General features: G+C 36.1%; 1 protein-coding gene across 1 annotated transcript in view; it reads right to left on the reverse strand.

Annotated features, from left to right (window-relative positions):
- Positions 1-1,179: 1,179 nt before the first annotated feature.
- The window catches only part of CCDC158 (coiled-coil domain containing 158), a 74,052-nt gene continuing 53,426 nt past the window's right edge, over positions 1,180-21,805 (reverse strand). The window contains exons 17-24 of the mRNA XM_036896782.2: positions 14,528-14,688; positions 12,895-12,941; positions 12,547-12,550; positions 11,937-11,993; positions 7,809-7,876; positions 5,275-5,433; positions 3,468-3,575; positions 1,180-1,381 (exon numbers count right to left, since the gene is read on the reverse strand). Coding sequence (XP_036752677.2) covers positions 1,305-1,381; positions 3,468-3,575; positions 5,275-5,433; positions 7,809-7,876; positions 11,937-11,993; positions 12,547-12,550; positions 12,895-12,941; positions 14,528-14,688 — 681 coding nt within the window. The 3' untranslated portion in view covers positions 1,180-1,304. The remainder of the gene's footprint in view (positions 1,382-3,467; positions 3,576-5,274; positions 5,434-7,808; positions 7,877-11,936; positions 11,994-12,546; positions 12,551-12,894; positions 12,942-14,527; positions 14,689-21,805) is intronic.

The raw sequence follows: 21,805 nt of genomic DNA on the forward strand, positions 1-21,805 counted from the left end.
TATCCTTAGTGACAGAAGTGTCTTTTGTCATTCATAATGAGGTACAATCGAGGCTGAGTTGAGGCTACTGAGGTGACTTAAGGTGGGGATTCCAGACCACCTCAGGGCGGGGCTGGCCACCAGAAAGACCAGGCGGTAGAGGCCTGGGATCGTCAGACCCACCAGCCCATTTCTGAACACCGGAGAGTGGGGCTGGAGATTCAGCTCCATAAATAATGGATTCTACGAGATTTATCAAACAATGAGATTTGATGAGCTGCTGGTTAGTAAGCACATCAAAGCATCAGGAGGGGGATGTGCCCTGAGAGAACGCGGAAGCCCCCTCCCTCCCTCCCTGCCAATCCCTTGCCCTGTGCACCTCTTCCATCTAGCTGTTCCTGAGTTGTGTCCTTTCTAATAAACTGGTAATATAAGTAAGTAAAGCACTTTCCTGAGTCCTGTGATCATTCTAGCAAATCATTGAAAGTGAGGGGGTGGTTAGGGGAACCTCCCATTTGTAGCTTGTTAGAAGCACAGGTGGCCCAGGACTTACAAATGGCATCTGAAGTGGGAGGCTGTCTTGTGGGGCCCGTAAATCTGTAGAATTTGATATTAGCTCTAGGCAGGCAGTGTCAGAATTGAAATGACTCACAGGAGACCCAGTCCGTGTCCACAAAAATTGGTCACTGGTGTTGGAAAACACTCCACATACTAAACCTCCTAACTTATTAAAACCTAAGTAAGGCAGACACTGTATTCAATTTGTATTGAATACAACTGAGTTAGCCACTGGCTTAATAATAACACGTTTTTTCTTTCCTTATAGCTATTAATAAAGAAAAATTTTTCTAAAAGTTTTGATTAAGGGCTTCAATATTTTGTGATCTGATCATATTCAGTGATACTGACACAACAAACAGTGAGTTCAGGGTCACAAAAGGAATCCCTGTCAGTAGTTGGAGTTTGTCCTTCTGGGCATTGTACCACATCTTTAATGTGAAATTTTTTTTAAGCTAAAAAAAAATAAAGGACTATTGCCTCAGCACCAGTAAAGATAATAAAACCATGTACCTATTCCAACACATTGGTTATTAGCATAAATTAACACCCTATAAGGTATCAATATTTTCACATCTAATTAGCACTATTCGAAGTTTTACTGTGAGAGCATTCAAGAATAGTTTATTTCAAAATAGAATTTATAGGACAGGGTATCTTTTATTAAATTTTCACATAGAAAGAAAAAAGTACACAGGGCACTAATTATAAGAAACCCCACACTTAATTGGGCATCATCTGTCTGTAAAAAACAGGCAAGCAATGTATCACTTTAGTAATATTTTTTCCTGGTCTTTCACTTTCTGTATCCTCTTTTCTTGATTTCTGATCATTGAAGACATTGCTGAAAATGTTGACAAAACAAAGAACAGTAACTTTGACTCTGCTTTAAGCTCGATGATGTGCTTCTAAAGGTCACAGCATGTGATATGCTATGATAAAGTAAGATACATCTAAGCTCAACAATTCTTAAAAGTTGCAAAGGAGCATATTTTTAAAAAAACTGATATTATGGAACAGAGCTAAGGATAAATCTTTACACTTTCAGCTGTTGTAAATGAACACAGTGATTATTATCATAGAATAATACATACTAATTGTGAATAATCTGAATACCTCAGAAAGATACAAAGAGAGAGGGAGGTCAGTCTTTGTCTCTCTGTTCCCTCAATCTGCTAACATTCCCTTCACCCCCCAGCCAGAGGGCATCACTGTGAACAGTTTAGTGAATATCTTCATGTACACACACACACACACAGGAGTTTTCTTCTTTACACAAATGGAAATGTGTGGTATAAATTGTCCAGTAGTTTGCTTTGTTCACTCAACAAAATGTCTACATCTTTCCAGCTCAGCTCGTTTTTGTTCTGACTGCACAGTATTACAGTATTCCATTACATGGATGTACCAACATGTTAGTAAGGAAATTTTTAGAAGTTACTTTCTTATTTTTGTTTATAAATAATGCTATAAGAAATACTTTTGTAAACAGACTTCTGTGCATTTGTACATTTATTCTAGAATAAACAGCTAGAAGTGGAATTTATGGGTCAAAGTATATGTGTACTTTAAATTTTGATAAATGCTCTTAAAATTCTAAAATACTTGCTTCATAATTTCCAAGGGCCATTTTTCCAGGTAATGCATCCAATAAAAAGGTATTCTTATTTTTTAAACAAATACAACATGTCTTCCATTTGAACTTATTACATGGTGGTATTGCTCAGATAAACTCAGAAATGTGTCAAAGTATGAATAAAAATGGAGCCAGTAAGAGAATACACCTTCCTTAAAAAACTCACAATAAACTTAAAATCAGATTTTTCTTGATATTTATATACACAAGGATCTGGTGTTATCATAAGAGACTTACAATTTTCTTAAATAACAATTTGGTGTATATAGCCTTAGTATATTAAAAAATGTGGATTTTTGGAATCAGAAACTGCAGAGATCAAGTCCCTGCTCTAATATTCACTGTGTAACTTACAGCTTATTGACTGATTGTGATCTTATCTTTAGTTTCCTCATTTTCAAATGACATAATATTAGTGTTGTTAAGCTCACATGAGGAAAACATAAAGCAAAGCGCTGAGTACAGGGCCTGGCACATAGCTGGTAAGTGCTCAATAAATACTAATAGCAACTATTATTAGTATTAGTAATAAGGCAAAATTTATTTTTAAGGATTTGTTCTTAGAAAAATATTTATTATTCTTCAGTGACTTATATTCTCTAGAAATGCAAAGATGGAATAATATATGTATTTCAAAATTATCTCTGACAAAGGCTCCTGGATGCATGCATTTATGTCAGAAAAGCATAAAACTATGAAACTCAAAGCCATGAGAACATATGCATATCTTCCTATATCGTGGGAACATCCACCCAGAGCATAAGCCCAGATTTACCTATAATCAACAAAGTAAAATAGTTTCTCATTCAAATAGCTTCAATTATATATTAGTAGTTTATCTTTTTAGTTAGTGATTCATTGGGCGGCTTTGTCTCCTGCAGTCCATGCTAATTTAAATCCTATGTAACTCTAAATACCATTATTTTGTTTTCTGGCTATTGACTACAATCTTACCCTGACTACCATCATTAAATGCTTGTCTAAGAGCTAACAGGGGCAAGAAAGATAGTGTGTAGGAAATCTCATGTGAGAAACTGCCCAAAACACAGGTTCTCCTGAGGGCTAGTCAACAGTGTTATTATCCTTATTAGATAAAAGATAAAGCAGGGCTAAAGTGACCTCTGCCCAAGGCCACAAAATTAATCCAGGGGTTAGTCATGATATTTTGACTAAGGTTTCTGAATTGCTTATTCAATATCTTTTTCAGTGGGTCTATAGATAGGAGGCTTAACCTGAAGGGAGGATTGAGTATTTTTTTGAGCAGGGAAAATCTCTCCAAAAATGTACACTGTACCTTGGTTCTTCATCTGTAAATCTTCTACCAGAGTTTGCAAGCTTTCCAGTCTGTTCTGAATCTTCCTGCATGTTTTTCCTGTTGTTTCTATTGGCTGAGACTGTGAAGCTATTAGAAAATTGCTTAGATGTGATATTTAAAGTCTATTTAATATTTCTTTTTAGAAGACTTCCAATTACAAGTTAACCAACCTTTCCCTTAAATAATGGAAACTTTAAAACACCATTTTAAAATAAATAAAAGAAGTGTCTTATCTAAATATTGCAGTCCTAGCTTATTTGACTTTGTTTCAAATCAGTCTGATTTACTCTTATTTACATAGCATTAAGTGGAATGAGTGAGAGGAATACTTCAAGTTTAATACTACATTCTGCAGTACAAATGACAGCCTTTCACACCAAACCTGAATAGTTTCATTAACTTAAGGGTTGGAAGAGCAAGTTATAATACTGACACTGGCAATATTTTTTAAGGTATGTGAGGCCAAGTGCCCATTTTAGTTGCTATCCCATGAATAGGGAAGGTACTATGTGATAGGAGAGGGGTATGGATGCTGACATGACCGCAGACTAGAATAAAGGTGGCAATAGCAAATGAAGAGGGGCTAGAAGCATGTAAGCTATTCTCTAATAAGTATGCTAAGTTTTGTCAGCCTCTGAAAAATACTTGACTAGCACCCTCAAAATTTTCATTTTGATTTGAGTCCTTGACTTGCTGTATAATCTTGAAAAAAATTTTAATGGCTCAAAATACCCTTTTTAAAAAATACCCTTTTCAGTACAGATATTAGTATTAAAAGCAGTCATTTAGGAGTTATTTTAGTTCAGGAGGGGAAAAAAGTTTTTCAGAGATTTTTCACATAAATAATATAAAATTTGTGATGTAACAATAGGGGGGGAAAAGCCAAGCTATTTTGTAACCACAAGTTAATAATGAGGTGACCAGAAGCGCTGTTCTCCTCTGGCAATAATCACTGCTCTCAATTTTCAAAAATACTGAAGAATATGTTAGAAACATAAAAGAGGAAGAAACAACAGGAAAACACAGATGCAGAAGAAAAGATGGTAAGAAAGAAAATGTACTAAAATCTGTGATTAGCTTCTGATTTTCCTACATGTTTTTAGAACTAGAAATGTGTTAGGCAAAGAATTTCAATTGAGAGCTGACTTAACAATGATGCAACAGCTTGCCTAGTTTACCCTGACTTATCAAAGGAAATGGTGCTGTAGAATACTCGGGCTGTTTGAGGCACTGTCATTTATGATGAAAACATTTCAAGTTTAATTCAACATGTACATACAACATCCACTTACTTTTCAGGCACTTCCTCTAAATCAAACCATTTTTTTCCATCTGTCTTAGCAAACAACAAGTGAACTTAAAATTTTAAAAATGAGAACATTTTGACAAGTTGTTAAGATAGACACTTGCATTTACAAAGGCAGAGACTGAAGAAAGCCAGATTTTAGAGAATGTACTTAATCAACATCACTCACAGAATTTAAAAGGAGACCCAAATCTTATAAAAAAAATAGATTAAAAAGTTCATTATTCATAACAGATAAAGGAGAGATATTATTTACATATAGTATCTATGCATATTTACTAAGGTGTATGTGTGTGTGTATGTGTGTGTACAATAGCTATTCTACTTAAATAAGACCCGCTTAAGTTACACAGCATCAGTTAGAGCTTGCACATAAGAGCACCATGTAAAATCTTATTAATTCTGATTATGGAAAAGAACTTTCAATTTAATACAGTAGAAAATCAATGAATCTAATTAGCAATGTCAGATCATTCTTACCTTTAACAGAATCAGGTGAATTAACAGGTTTGGTGGATCGATACTGTGATGTGGAACCTATTGAATCTTCAACCAAACTAGTTAAGAGTGAGTGAAGTGGAGATTTCTTAGGAGAAGAATAGAATGAATGAGAAGCTGAATTTTTCACACATGGACTTGCTAAAATTTTGCAAGAACAAAAGTAAAAGGTCAGAATTAATTAGAAATAGTACATGGCACCTCTCAGAAAGTCCAACTTTCATAAGAAAATGTTCCCAGTGATGGTCAGTGGGTAGTTAGGGGATGTTCTGGTGAATACCCAAGGCTTTGGGTTGGAATTGAAAAGAGCTATGTCTTAGGAATAAGGATGAACAGGAATAGGACCTGCCTTTGGGGATCCTGAGATCTACCCTCAAATCTTAATTGCTGATTGGATTAGAATGATCTGGATTGCTGGTACCCTTAGTTGTCCACCGGAAGGAAGCATGAATGCCCTCTGGAGGAAGGTAACCTCCTTCTAAGTCTCAAACCATCTGTACAATTTTTCACATGTCTGTCAAACAGTAAAAATAACGAGGCATATGAGGAGACAAAATGGCATAAGAGAAAACCAAGACAAGAAATCATAGCTAATAGATGTAGACCCCCAAGGTCTGGATAATGGAGGCACAGACTACCAGATTTAAGCAGCATTATTCCAAACCCCAAACAAGTTCTTCTTATATAAAGAAAATCATACCTGGACATATCAATAAAAACTGCTAGAAAAATAAACAAAACAAAGAGAAAAAAAATCTTAAAGCTGCCAGAAGGGCAAAAAGACAGATTACATTTAAATGAGCAACAATTACATTTAAAGTTGACTTTTTAGTGGGAAGAATAGAAGCCAGAAAACAATGCAATATTTTCAAAATGAAGGAAAGATGTCAACCTAGAATTCTGTATTCAGAAAAAATACTCCTCAAAAATGAAGATGAAATACAGACAACTTCAGAAAAATGGAAACTGAGAGAATATCTATCAACAGCATATTTACACTAAAGGAAACATTACAGGCACAAGTAAAATGATACAAATAGAAGGTAAAGTACACATATGTGGCTATATCTCAATGAATATTAACTATACAAAACAATGCTCATAATCCACTGTGGTATTTACACTTATAATTAAAATATGTGATAACAATTGTATGTAGGTTGGAAGTATAGTGAATGGAGTAACATGCTCTAAGGCACTCACAATGTATGAGAAAAGGTTAAAGCACTCATTTATGTTAATCTCATAAGGCAAGGATAGATGTTGTATTCTCTTGGTTAATCATTAAAATAACAGTAAAACCATTTAAATGAAATAAACCTGAAGGAATTGTTTAATTTCAAATAAGTGTTCTTTTCTTCAAGATATTCTTAAAAAAAATTTCTCACAAGTTAAAAACTTAAAAATTGTTTGATTTTAGGTATATATTGACAACCTTCTACAAAAAATGAGAAAACTTGGAAACTTGTCTTTCTTCTTACACCTTTCATCTCAATTTTCCCTGTTTACATCATTATTGTCCAGATTTTGAGTTACGTTTTCATTCTTTCCCATTTATTCTGTTTTCTTCCTGAGGTAGACCAATTATGTGTCTATTAGTTGGCCTTTGCCTTCAAAATCTAACATATTCTCTATAATTTACTTTTTGCCTTTCTTGGTTCTAAAAATTCTTTTTGTGTAATTTTCTCTAGGGGGTCCATCATGTCCTGTCTATGATTTCAGTCATGCCTATCCTACTTTTTATTTTTTTAAGGCTTTCCATCTTATATTTTTATCTCTCTCTCTCATTTCTAATCTGAGTTATACATTTTCAAAAATATGTATGCATATATATTTTGCTTTTCAACAGATCCTGTTACCTTTCCATCTCTTCCTTAACCTCCTTGTTTTATGGAAGCATTTTGTCTATAAGTCTTTGGAAATTTTATGGAGAACCATCTGCCTTGATTCTTCTCCTTTTGCTTTCATCCATTCAGTAAGTATTTATTGAGCACCTGCTATGTGCCAGGAAGGTTCCAAGTACTTGGGAACCAGAGAATTAAAGACATCTGCCCCTGTAAAGCTTCTGTCTAAGAGGTGGTGACACACAATGAACAATCTATTGTAAGTTACGGAGTATATTAAAAGATGCTAAGGGTAATTTAAAAAAAAGATAAGAGGGACTGGGGGCTTGGGAGGGTTATAATTTTTACATAAGGTGATGTGAGTAAGTCTTACTAGAAAAGTGACATCTGAGCAAAAGCTTTAAAGGAGTTGAGGGGGTTAACAAAGTGGAGTGAACAGTGGCTAAAAGGCCCTAACATAGAAGCTGCCTGGCCATATTCAAGGAACAATTCAAGGATGGATGAAACAGAGTGAGTCAAGGGCTAGTAGTAGGAATGGGACCAGAGGGTTAACGGGAACTTATAGGCTACAGTAATGACTTTGGCTTTTACTCTCATGGAAATGGGGAGCCTCTGCAGGGCTTTAAGCCTTTTTTTTTTCAGCACACTGCTGTGCTTTCACTGAAAACTCACCTGCAGATATGAATGTGAAGCAACTAGGTGGATCTTCTAGGTCTCCAGCATATAATGTGACTGGGTCTCTGGAAGCATAAGAATAGTCATGCAAACATTCCACTTCATAAACACAGTGTTAAGATTTATGGACAGAAGCAAGCTAATGCAGGCAAAAGTGATGACTTCAAATAGAAACTCTAGATGGCAGTCATAACCCTAATCTGCCGAAGTCATAAAGGATCCTATGAAGGAGATACAAAGTTGTACTATCTTTATGCATTCAGTGCCCATGAACATTGTGCAGAATGAAAATATAATAATATATAACTTGCTCAGAAACTCATATTTGTTTAATAATAGCTATAAAACCAAAATATTTCTCTCATGGATTCTAAGAGAGACAATATCTTTTTTTCTATATAATTTTTTCATTAAGGTATTATTGATATATACTCTTATTAAGGTTTCACATGAAAAACATTGTGGTTACTACATTCACCCATATTATCAAGTTCCCCCCACACCCCACTGCAGTCACTGTCCATCAGTGTAGTAAGATGCCACAGCCACTACTTGTCTTCTCTGTGCTACAGTGTCTTCCCCGTGACCCCCCACACCATGTGAAGTAATCATAATACCCTTCAATCCCCTTCTCTAAGAGAGACAATCTTAATAACTTATTTAAAAATGATAAAAACCAAAGACATGAAAGATGGAAAATGGAAAAAACCTCTCAGCAACAGTAGCATTACTTTATGAAACCCTTAGACTTATTTTAATCAAGAAGTTGACATAAACCACATAATTCTCTGTGGGTTGGGCACCACCAGTGTGAGAATATTACAGCAGCTGTTCCCAAGGTGATTCCCTTACAGGGGGTTTGTGAGTGCAACACTATTTTTATTACAATATTAAGATATTATTTGTTTTTTAATTCTCAGTTTCTCAGAATGTACAGTTTGGCATTTCCCAGAGGCTCCATGATATCTGATATCACAACAGATTAAATACACATACAAATATGAGAATCCAAATATATTTGATCAAGCCACACATTAAATTATGAAACAATGCCTCCTCAATGATTTTTTTGTTTTAAAGTTATTTTTCATAATAAAATATGCTATTATGAAAACATGTAATATGCTTACTTTATTTTTAAATGAGTTTTATATTCTAAAATGCTTAAAATTAAAATTTAGTTCCCAATACTTAAAATAGAAATAGAAATGACTCATATAAACAAAGCTCTTAGAAATCCTCGGTGATATTTGTGAGGGCAAAGGGGTCCTGAAACCAAACCGTTTGAGAATAGCTACATTAGGGGAAAAGCCCTAATGCAGCTATTATTAGGGAAGGAGGATTATGGCTGTATGTGGATAGTCTAAATTATCAGGGAAAAACTTAGTTCTTGCTGTAGTAGGCAACAGGGAGCCTCTGAAGGTTTGGGGGTCGGGGAACACAAAGTCTGAGGCATGCTTTAAGCAGGTCAATTTGAAATTGATGCATAAAAGTGACTGAAACGTGCAAGAGACTGGAGATTTATAAACACCCACACTAACACTGCAAAGGCTACCATAAGAAATGCAAAAAAGCCCACTTCAGTGTGTAAAGCTGAATAATGGCTGCCAAGTCTATCTGCGTTTAAACGCCAAGGACCTACAAATGTCATTTTATAGGGCAATAGAGACTTTGCAGATGTGATTAAATCCAGAGACCCGAGCAGGGGAGATGACCCTGGGGCTAAGTGCCATCAGAAGTGTCTTTATAAGGAGGAGGCAGGGAGGGGTTTAACACAGAAGAGAAAATTCGATGGACCAGTCTCAGCAGAGAGAGGTGTCTGAAGATGCTGCGGTGGGCCGTGGAGATGGAGGAGGAGCCACCAGCCAGAGTGCAAGGAAGGAAGCTCCAGCAGCTGGAAAAAGATAAGGAAGTGGCTTAACCCACAGAGCTTCTGGAGGAAGGATGACCCTGCCCACATCTTCACATCAGCCCTGTGAAACTGATTTAGGAATGCGGCCTCCAGAAATGTAAAAGAGATACATTTGTGTTGTTTTAAGCTACTGACTTTGTTTCAGTAGCCATAGGAAATTAATACAGGCAGTTCTAGGGGATGATGTGCAAAGAAGAAAATGGATTTGAGAACTTTTTGGAGTCAGAATTAATAAGATTTGGTGTCTACAGAAGTAAGAGGGTGAAAGAAGAATCAAAGACAGTGTTAGGATTTAAGCACAGGTGTCCTGGGAGAGAGGTGGCGGCACTTAAAGAAGCAGGAGACAGACATGGAGGGGGATGGTTTGTGGGATGCTTATCTTTGTTCAGCTTTGGTCATTATGAACTTCAGGTCCTTGTGGGTCATTTCCTGGAGGTGCATAAAGGGGGCTAGATATTTTGAAGATTTTACTGGAAATCTTCTTTAGAGTATAATGATGTTCATTAAGTTATAATAACAGAATAAAAAAGTCAATTCTCCACAAAACTTCTGAGAGATGTGGCTTTCAGAATAATTTAATTCAACATAATAATTCAATCCAATCAGGAATAATTCAGCAAAATTCCACATACCACAGTCACTCATTTCTTTTATTTTTTATTCTTTTCTGGGAACATAGACTATATTGATTGAGCTTATGGCTACAAAAGTTTCTAAACTAAGACACATCACTATGAAATGATGACCAAGGCACTGCACTCACAATGAAACACAGTAAACTGGCCACTGTAGGATTCTTAGTCCCTGAAGTATGAGTTTAAAAGTGGCCAGTGGCCATAGAATAGAGCAGCAATTTGAATAAATTATTTTTAAATATTCTAGAATGTTTCATACTTTTGAGAGCTTCCATCACATACTTTAAAATCTTTTTCCCATTTGGACACAGGGAGGGGCTAGGTCCCATCTTTTCCTCACCATTCTCTCTTCTTCACAACACATCACATTACAGCAGAGCTTTACTTATCTCAGGGATGTAGCCCCTCTGTGCCCCATGCCCAGGACTGGGCTCTTCCCCAGACAGCTTAGTCCAGGTACCCACAGGCAGAACACAGGAGTGGTCACAAGCCTGAGCTCAGAAGCCAGCTAGACCTGAGTTCAAATTTGAGTTCCACTGTTTTTTTTTAATTGAAGTATCATTCACATACAATCTTATATTGGTTGCAAATGTAAAACACAGTGGCTTAACAGTTTATTAAATCCTCCTCCCCTCTAGTGCAGTTACTATCAATGTAGAAAGATGTTACAGAATCATTGACTATATTCTCCATTCTGTACTACTGTCCCCCTGATCAACTTATATTGTGATTGTGAATTATTGTGCCCCTTTACTCCCTCCCCCTCCCCCCTGACTCACCCCAACCTCTCCCTTTGTAACCACTAGTCACTTCTCAGTGTCTATGTTAATTCCATTGTTTACAAGCTGCATTGCAACCAGCAAGTTGCTTAAGCAATCTGAGTCTTTATTGCTAACCTATATAAGGAGATAATAATGCCTAAATCATAGATTAGATTAGACTGGCTAAATGAGATAAGTCTAAAACACCCAGAACATAATGTAAACAAAAATATTCAGTAGATAGCTGCAGATATTATTGATAGGTTCAATGTAATATTATACACCTAGATTAAAAAAATTAAAACTCCTTTCTTTTAGGCTAAAAGAAATATATAATTAGAAAGATTCAAGTTCATTGTAATTGATCAAGTATCAGGGACAGTGAGAAAATATTTATAATACTGTCTTAATTCATTTACTAAACCAACACTTACTGACTGGCTACTATGTAACAGGCAATATGCTTGGTACTGAAGATAGAGCAAGGATGAAGCCTCTGCTTAGCTGTAACCTAAACAACAGAATTCACTTCCACATTCTTATGATATAAAAAGGCTCTGCTATCTCTGTTTTTTTTAGGTGCTGAAAATGGAAAAGGTAACGGTGATTTTTTCCAGGCATTCTGTCAATAAGCAGACCTTACAGTTGTAAACAACTTGAGGACAGGGCTCATGTCTGACTTGCTCACTGTTATATTCTAAGGGCTATCCACAGAGTGTGGCACACATGGGCAGTTAACAATCTTTTGAATTAATGAATGCGTAGTAGTAGTAGAGGGGCATTTTGACAGGCAGGGGCTGGGGAGAGCACTGCTTACCTGCTAAGCGTTTCACTAGATTTGCTGCAGTCAGTGGAATCTCTTAATGAGCTGTTGCTTCTGTTGGTGGAGGACGGGAGAAATTAGAGATGAGATAATGTTATTTTAACTTAACAATAAAACAAAAGTGTTCCCCTGAACATTGCTTTTACAGCTGTTCCAGGTGGAGGTAAAAGCGTGGAGAAAAGTTGAAGACAAAGAAGAAATGAGCTCCTTCTGGGAATCCGGAGTAGTCTGTTGTGGTTAGGGCACAGCCTTTTGCTGCAGGAGTAAGGTCGGCTGGTGACCCGTCGGGGAGAGTCCTCAACCTCCATGTCAGATTGAGGGACCGCAGGCTTGGCGCAGCAGACGGTGGCAGCTGCTGAAGATCTGCAAGCAATGGCCTCCACGTCTTATGTTAATAACAAGTTAGTATTAACATTTTTCTTTTTTGGCTAAAGTCCGTTTTAAGAAGTTGTCTTTGTTTAGGGATCATTGATTTCATTTCTTTTTGCTTCTTTATAATTTCATTAGAAACTTTTGCTATCCAATTATTGATGAAAATGGGATTGTTTTCAGTGAGGTTCTAATAACCCTATATTGAGGTTGTTGTTATTTCCTTCTGGACTACCTTCCTCTTAAAAGTTAGGTAGGCCATTGTAAATATGGGTAAATGTTGAAAAAATTTTCCACTTTTGGTGTGACATGCCATATAAATATCTTCATATGGGTAAATAGCAGCAAAACTTAAAGTAAGTCAAAAAATGCCTATTGAATTTCTAGAAAGTAAATTACTTCAGTACATTTCATTGAAATTCTTTTCCATTTCAGTTAAACAAGTATAACAGCTTTCCTTCAATGAACCCCAAATGCCCATCAATTCCCATATAAACTGTCCAAACAGACTCCCCAGATTACCTGGACACATATAAAATTCTTGGATAATTTCTTAGATCCAGGATCTCAGCTTTTTCTTAACTATAGCATATCTCTAATCTCAGGCTTGATTCAGTAATGCATCTCTTACTCTACCATCTTTGTATAGATAAATATAACTCAGTTAATTATACAAAGAAAAATTTCCAGATTCCATGTAGTTTTTTAGAATAATCAATTGCTCATATGTATTTAACTCTTCTTGAAGGTACAACAGTAGATTTTAGTCCTCCAAGCAAATTTTGCAGAGGGCTACCCTTGCAGTAAACTCAGAAATGCTTTCTTTCATTCCATGGACTCTTAAAAGCTTCAGACTGAGTTTAGGCTTTGGTGACAAGGTCAGTTATAGGGTTAGAGCAAATGAACATGAATTCTCTAAAGGCAGGGAGCAAATACATTCATGTTCCACACAGTCCAATATAGTTCAAGCCCATCATTAGTGGCTGAAGCAATGGAAATCTGCTCAGGGAAATCATGGTAATTGTGAAATGATTAGTGCTGGGAGCCAGGGACTCTTTTCGTTCTGGCTTTGCCTCTTTGCTTCATAGGAGGGGGCAACTCAGTCTACACCTAAGTTCACTCATCTGCTAAATGAGCTTGATAATACTGTCCTGGCTTAGAAGGCATACTGTAGGGTCATGAGAAAAAGGAAAGTGCTCTGCACATGTGAGTGTCCTTTGAGGGGGTGTCCAGTGGGATGCGCCTGACATATGATTCAAAGAAGACAATACTATGCTAGGGAACTGGGCTGTTACTGATATTTTACTACTACTAGTAATAATGTTATTAATTAATATTAGATAAATCCAGCTAGTATTTTGCTACCTTGGGTTGGTATATACTAATTGAACATCTTGAGAAACTGGAGATTGTTGATATGTAATTATTGTTTCAGGAAGTATTAGTTTTAGATATTTGCCATATGGCGAAAATCAATCTTACAACAATGGATGTTCTAATGTTAACAACTAGCATACAATTAGTATAATATTGGAAATAAAGTAAATACCATGTTTAAATATTTTAAGTTAATCTAATAATAACACAATACATTTTAAGATACTGAAAAAAATATGAGAATCTCATTGATTTCTACAGGTACATACAAGGAACAGCTAAGTGTAACTGGTCAAATCCTCTTTGGAACTGACCTCTTATTAATTTGATATAAGTCATTGGCATGAATATTTAGAGGTACCAAGGACTTTCCTGTAGATTATGCCTGCAGAGTTACATAGTTCTCAGGGTTCTATTTTTAGCCACACCATCAAACTGTGTGGCTGTAGTCAAGCAACCTTTTGAAACTTGTGTTTTTCTCATTTGTAAGATGAGATTTAAAAAATCCTGCCCTATCTTACCTTAAACAGTTGGTGTGATAATTCAATACAATTATGGATGTGAAGTCTGTTGAAAACTATGTTACTATATGAGTGTACCTGTGGGTAATGTTTTGTGCTGTGACTTTCTGAATAGAATTGATTGTTATTTTCTCTTGATGTCAAGTTTTACTTTTGCTTAAGTCCTCCATTTTCACATTGTTTTCCCTGGTAACATCAAGTATACTCTTCAAAGTTATTTAAACCTCAACCTCCCAAGGAGTAACAGGTAGACAACTTAATGGCGAAACACTGGTGAGAGAGAGAAGCCGTCCCCTTCTGAAGTGCACCCGCTCTTACACAGCCACATAAGGGACTCCCAGGGGTGGTGTTCTCCCATCTTCCTCAGTCTTGCCCAGAGGCACAGGGGGCTCCTTGTTGATCATACTTCTCAGCTCTTGGAGAAGCTGTTTCAGGTCCCTTGTTGGATCTTCCTTCAGTGTATTAGATTTCATAGAATGCTGAATTAAAACAATTTACAAAAACAAAGATACTTTGACTTTCAGATCTGTATGCTATTTCCTATTATAAAATTAATTCAACTGGTAAATAGAAATTATGGAGGAGAAAGATGATGAAAACAAAATCACCTGTAATCTTAACTCAGAGATAATCAATAATAACCAGTCAATAATCAACAGTGTACTATATCTAATTTATGAATGGTTGTATACTTATTTATACATATATGGATACATATTCAGCAATTAAAGGTATACACACACAGAATCAAACTATATACATCATTTTAAACCTCTCAGAATATTTTAAACTTCTAACAATGTAGAATGAATATCGTACTTTGTCATTAAATATTTACTATATCCAAGCAAAATAACTCTGATACTTTGTTTAGGGCTGAATAATTTTACAAAGCTACATAACTTTATAAGTTAGGAATTCTTTAGAGGTGAGTTAATCTATCCCCCACATTTTACTGATAATGAAAGAGGCATCCAGTATTTTCAAACTGTGTTAGCTGGAATTTGACAATAATTTTAAAAATATTTTCAGATACATAGTATTCCTCAATGAATATTTATAATATAATAAGTATAGATGTTCCCAACAGGCACCTCAAGAGGAGAAACCAAATGATAGTTAGAAGTTGCTTTGTGAGCAGATGGTCTTCGTTGGACATTCTTGGCTAGACAGTCATCAAACATCACAAGCTATTTCAGCTGGAGGTGTCTGTCGCAATGCGGAGTGACACCTGCCACACAGATTGGTTGCTCAGAAATGAACACTGCATGATTTCTGTTCTTTGGGCATTAGTTTTCTAGAATCCATGCAAAAAAGCATAGATGATACTGGCATAGCCCTCCCTTTCTCTCCTTTTTCTATCTCCACTGGTGAACCACACAGAATATCCAGCTGAAGATGTCAAGAGCTCTAACTGAATGTGTGGTAAATGTGGTTTTCCCAGTTTACAGATGGTCACCTTACCTGGAAATTGCAGTAAGTTTAGAGTTTGTGGGTTAGACTCCACTAAATTACTAAATTTGTCTCCATTAATTTAAAATATATAAAGATGTGAACCATTTTTTAAATAGACTTTTTACGTTCCTGGAGCAGTTTTATGTTCACAGCAAAACTGGAAGATACAGAGATTTCACATATACCCTCTGATCCCACACATGCTAAACCAATTTCTTAATCATGAATAAAAACATTTATCTCTAAGCAGATGCTCCAATTTGACCAAAACTTGCTATGTTCTTGGCCTAGTCCTGGTGGACATAATATCTGATGTGGAATAAAACTTCAAAAGCTTTAAAAAGAGTATTATATTGCACTCTTCAGGCACCTCAGTTCTAACCTTGCTTGAATGTTCATTTTAGCACCTGGGCCTTCATATTCATGTTTTCTGCCCATTAGAAAATTTATTTAGTGAGCTTTGGCAATTATTAAAAATTCTAAGCCCTTGATATTTATTATAAATGGTCAACATAATAAGCTACAAACACATAAATATGCCTTTATCCCCCACCCCTAGAATCATGGCATTCAGGTTTTTTGAGAGTGACTCGTGTTTTATAAGACATAAAAGGTTGAAAGGCATTTAATTCTAATATTCACACAGCAATTAATCATAATCAGCCCTATAAAATTCTCTTATTGTGACTTCATCCAAATACCCATTAAATTTTTTGAAATGTGTGTTGATCTTTCAATTAAAATGTAAGCTCCATAGAGGCCAGGACTTGGTTTGACCATCATTTTCTTTATATACTCCATTATAAATAACCCATACATGGCTTGTGTATAAAATCACAAAAATATCAAGGTTGGAGGGGTCTTGAAGATCATTTGGTTCTGGTTTAATCTCCCATCAGAAGTGATTATGAGTTGTCTCTATAGCATCCTAGCAATATACTGGTTTTGGCTGGATCACCAAAAACCAAGGAAAGGCAGGTTAATTTTCATGTAGCTTTAATCCTTTGAAAGAAAGACTCATTAAAATGAATCTCCTCCATATGACTTCTATCTGTAGTCATCATTTTACCCCATGGGGTTCTAGGGAACAAGTCTAACATGTGGACCCTTTAGAAATGACACTTGTTTTATCACTCCACCCGCCCCCACCCCGACCCCTGCCCTTCTAACACACCCCGGGCTAAATCTTCTCAGTTCATCTACTCTTCTCATATGACATGGCTGTCAATTTCTACCACCCTGGTTATGTTTTTTTTGGCAGACTCTGGCTAATCAGTAATTCTCTTAAACTCTCATGTCCAAAAATGAAATAGAGAATTCAGCGAGAGTCTGACCAGAGCAGAGTGAAGAACCGTCCCCTCCTTGGATCTGGACTCTATCCTTAAGATCTTCTTTCACTAGCAGGTGGTGGTGGTGCCTCAGACTGAGCAGGCAGCCAGCTGAGGCTCCCTCGGTCTTTTCCACATGTTACTGATGAACCATATCTCCCATGTCCTATACTTTGTATTTTTGTGTATTTAGTACCAAGTTCAAAACTACATTTATGCCAATTGAACTTTTTCTTCAAAGACTTGGCTCATCATTCAAACTGGCAAAATAAATGAACAGAAGCACCATTTATTTAGTGCTTGTCATGTACCAGGCAATTTCTACTTAGAAATGAGAACACTGAAGCATAGAGAGGTTAAATAATGTGCTCAAGATCACACAAGGGACAAATGCAATAAAGAGTGTCATCTGTCTGACCTCAAAGCCTGTTACCTTTCCACTGTGGTCCACTGCCTGTTAGCATTGGATATACTCATAGAGAAATGTGATCAATATGCTATGAGATGACCAAATTTAGGATCACAAAATTAATAAATATGGGTGAGGATTAAATAATATAGTGGAGCACTCACCTCGACCTCAATCTATTTATAGTTTTATTACTAAAAGTAACTCACAAATCACCTGAGAATAATTACCCCAAACTCAGAAGCATTAAACAAAGATTGATTTGTAAGTCAAATGTACTTTGGGAATCTTTAAAACTACTAAAGAGATATTAATACAAATGCTAGCACCATTTCCTTAACCCATTCCTGAGGTGCAAAGAGAATAGGGAGGCAGTGTGGGGCAGTGGAGAAGAGCACAGGATTTGAGCCATGGCCACTACCATTTGCTAGCTGTGTGATCCTTTCATATCCCAACAAACTTTGCAAGCCGTCTATTATTTGCCAGACACTCTGTTAGAAACTAAAATAAAATGACAAATGTAACTGGTCACTCTCTATAGAGACCACACAGAATAATATGAGAAGCAAATGCATAAAGAGATCATTTCACTGTAACAAGTGAAATGCTTCTTTAAACCTCCATTTCCTCATTTGTAAAAATGAGGAAAATAACTTTTACTTCACAAGACGGTATAAGAAATGATAAGTACTTAATGTGCACATAGTAAGTATTCAAGAAAGGCTGGTTTCTACCTTTTCTCCCCTTAGTACTTATAAAGTACTTTATATGTTTCATATTTACTGATCTAGAATCACCAGAACGGTACCATGACTTAAAATATGAGGTATTTTATACCAGGTTAGAGCCATGATAAGAAGTGGTCAGGGTTAACTGTGTACTCGAGCTACTCTTGATATAAGTAGAGAGTATCATTCTTTTTCCTTTCTCTTTCTTTCATTTTTTAAAACCGCATATAAAAAATAATATGGACAGAAGATTGGAGACTGTTGAGAATTAGGCTTGGGGTTGATTAATGATTGTGCATTGAGTTCCCTATACAGAATTTTATTGTTGTTAACAACCATTTGATCAATAAATATGAGAGATGCCCTCTCAAAAACAAAATAAAATAAAATAAAAGGTGATGCATTAGCTTGAGCAAAAATAATAATAATAATAATAATATGGACACAGTGAGAAACTTATCTCCATTTTGTTTCCAAAAAGTTTTAAACAACGTTTTTAAGGATGGAATATGTTCAACATGTTGCCTTTTGCTCTGGAACCCTACTACGTAGGGAAAAAAGCATTTACCTTTGTATTTTTACACAATGCCTTCAACATTGACATTCCAATAAAGATAATTTGGTGGCTCTAGAATTGAACCTACCATGAGCCACGACTGAGAGAATTCACTCTTTAGTGTTCTCAGTAAGGTAAACATAAGTGAGCCATATGAGGAAATACTGGGAACAGGATAAAGAGGGATTCAGCAGTGGTCAAAACTTCCTAGAGGCTCAAATTAAATCTCAGAAAATTAAGTATTTACACAATTAGCAAAATAAATGCCAACAGTACAAATAGGGGCAAAGGTATAGACCCTGAAAATTACATCTTAGTAATAAAACTCCACTTAAAGAAGGTATTTCTTTGCTATAATAAATGTAATATGCTCAAATAAAGTATTAATTCTATTATTTACAAAGTACAATTACTTTTCTATGCAAATTACATTATTATTTTTACATAAATGGTGACCTTGATACAATTATAACCAATGTTAACCATTTCACAAATGAATATTTATTGAGCCATGTATGTATGCTGCTATCTATAGTTTGCTACATGCTGAGGGATAGGAGTCATCCAGATACCATGTGCATTCAGTTCAAATCAAGGAATCTGAAGGATGCAGCCAAGGTCCCTTAAAGGTTGTGGAACCAAAGCAGACAATGTATTACACCTATAGACACTGTTCTAATGTGTCAATAAACTTTAGAAACTTGGTTCTGCAGGGCTATCATGTGGAGAATATCCTCCAAGAAATATTAAGTGTAAAAAAATAAGTTGCAAACCAGTATATGTGACTCCATTTATATTAAAAATCTCTGTGTGTATGTATTTAACTGCTTCTGCATTAAGGACTTGTTCATATATTACCACTATACCAAAATGATAGGACAGAGTAGTTATTTCTTGGGTAATGGGATGGAGAGAAGCACAGAGGTAAGTTACTGGTAATGTTCTAGTTATTGGGCTAGGCAATGTGTTCAGTTGTTTTCACTGTTATTTTAAACAATCATATAACTAAAGCTAGGTAGGGATCAACAATGAGAGTGTATCATACACCAAGGATTATGACTAATTCAATACTGTGCACCAAGAGTTTTCCTTAAAACAAACATAGAAAAGGACAGAGAAAGTACATGCAAATTATCTGGGAACACTTGAGCAGCATGGTATATATAGCATGGGATTAGAATCAAGCAGACTTGGGTCCAAATCCTGGCCCCACTGTGTACTAGCTGGGACCCTGGGCAACTCTACCTCTTTGAGCACCTGTTTCTTCCTTTAAAAATGGAGATAATATAATCTATCTTGCTGGGTTATTGTGAAGATTAGAAATAATGTATATAAAACAAACAACTACTGTCAGTATTAAATCAACAATAGCTATTTTTAAAAATCAAGATAGAATCCATTCAGATGACAAAAACAATTTAAAATTCCCAACTTGATAAATTAAAAAAGAATTCTCATAGAGGGCAAGGCTGCAAATCAAATTATACCATGAAAGAGCATGTTTCTGAAAAACAAATTGTCCAATAGATAAAATGTTATAGACAACAAACTAATTCTTGAAGGATCATTATAAAAAAAAACACTCATTTCTTCTGAATATACATACACACTTTTTCCTGATTATAATAAAGGTATTACATTTTCATTTCCAAAAATTTTTTAAATACATAATTAAAAAGAAATCCCATGTGCCAGAAGATAAATACTGTTTACATTTTGACAGTTTGATGTGTTTCTCTCCTGTCTTTTGCAATGTATAAATTTATAGGAGGTGCTGAGACCGCTTGTGTCAGGCTTAGAAGGCTTCAGTGAAGTGGGGTGTAAGCCCCTTTCCTCTTTTCCTGACTGCTTCCTTACTTATCAGCTGCTGCTTTGGGCCTCTCCAGGGCTAGGGACAGAGAGAAGGGGAGGGAAGCAGAGTGAGGAGGTGAGACCTCACTTGAGTGGCCCCTGGGTGCTATCTGGGGACTTCAGATGCCCTGGACAACCACAGTCCACTCCTCTGTGGAGCTCATACTGGCTGTCCAGGTAGTTCCCTTGGTTGAGATGCCTTTCTCTAGGGCCTGTATTTGGTCCATGGGAAGTATGGGCCTGAACTCTGCCCTCCACTGGGCCAGTGCCACATTCCACCAAGGCAATCCTCTTTTCTTCTCTGCTAGTTACAGTGGCTCTTGATTATAGATTTCTCTTGAGGGGTCGTAAATCAAATCCCAGGATACACTTGTCAAGCTCTGGAGGAGTATCTCTGAAGCTCCATCTTGCCCCTGGGGTGGGGAAGAATGGGGGGGACCACAGCATACTGACAAGTCTCTCCTAAATACTTCTCTCTAAGGGTCTCTTCAACTTCCAATCTCTCTTCTTCCCAAACCTTGAACTGGTAAATCAGAAGCAGCAAAACTGTTTTTACAATCTTTAGCTTGTGCTGCACAGGTGGTCTACTACCTTGCTTTAGGATGTCCATGTCTTATTCCTGACTTTGGAGCCTCAGGTAAAATGGACAGAGATGCCATCTGTATATGTATATACTACTTTTTCATCAGATTTTTAGTCATTTAATATACCATGAGCATTTTCCCACCAGACATTAATTAAAAACATAACTATTATTTAAACTCATAATTTTTGAACCAATGCCCTGTTGTCATAGTTTTATCATTTCAATTTTTTGCTATTATAAATAATACTTCAATGACTGTTTCATGCATTACCTTTGTGTCTATCTGATTATTTTCTCAATATCAATTTCAAGAGATATTATTGAATCAAAGGATATTTTTAGGACTTTTGATAACTATTTTCTAGAAAAGTGATAACAGTCCAATCTGCTGTGTACAAAACTTAGAAGTCATGACTTCTGTCCTCACAGTAAAAAAGGTTGAACAAACTGATAACAAACAACTCTTCTTAGATCCATCAGAGAATCAAGGTCAAAGGGAAAACTGCTATCCTCAAAACTGGAGGCAAATATACTGAATCACAGTTTCCTGGAGCAGAAGTCCTCCATTGAAGCCATTAATGAGTATAAAACTAATTGATGAATTGCTAGAGGCTCAGTGTAGACAAACTTAAGAGTTAAAAACTCTAGGCTTGGGCCACCAAACTTTTGTGACTTTTATCTCT

This window comes from Manis pentadactyla, chromosome 5 (assembly GCF_030020395.1).
Source record: "Manis pentadactyla isolate mManPen7 chromosome 5, mManPen7.hap1, whole genome shotgun sequence".
NCBI classification, from domain to species: domain Eukaryota; kingdom Metazoa; phylum Chordata; class Mammalia; order Pholidota; family Manidae; genus Manis; species Manis pentadactyla.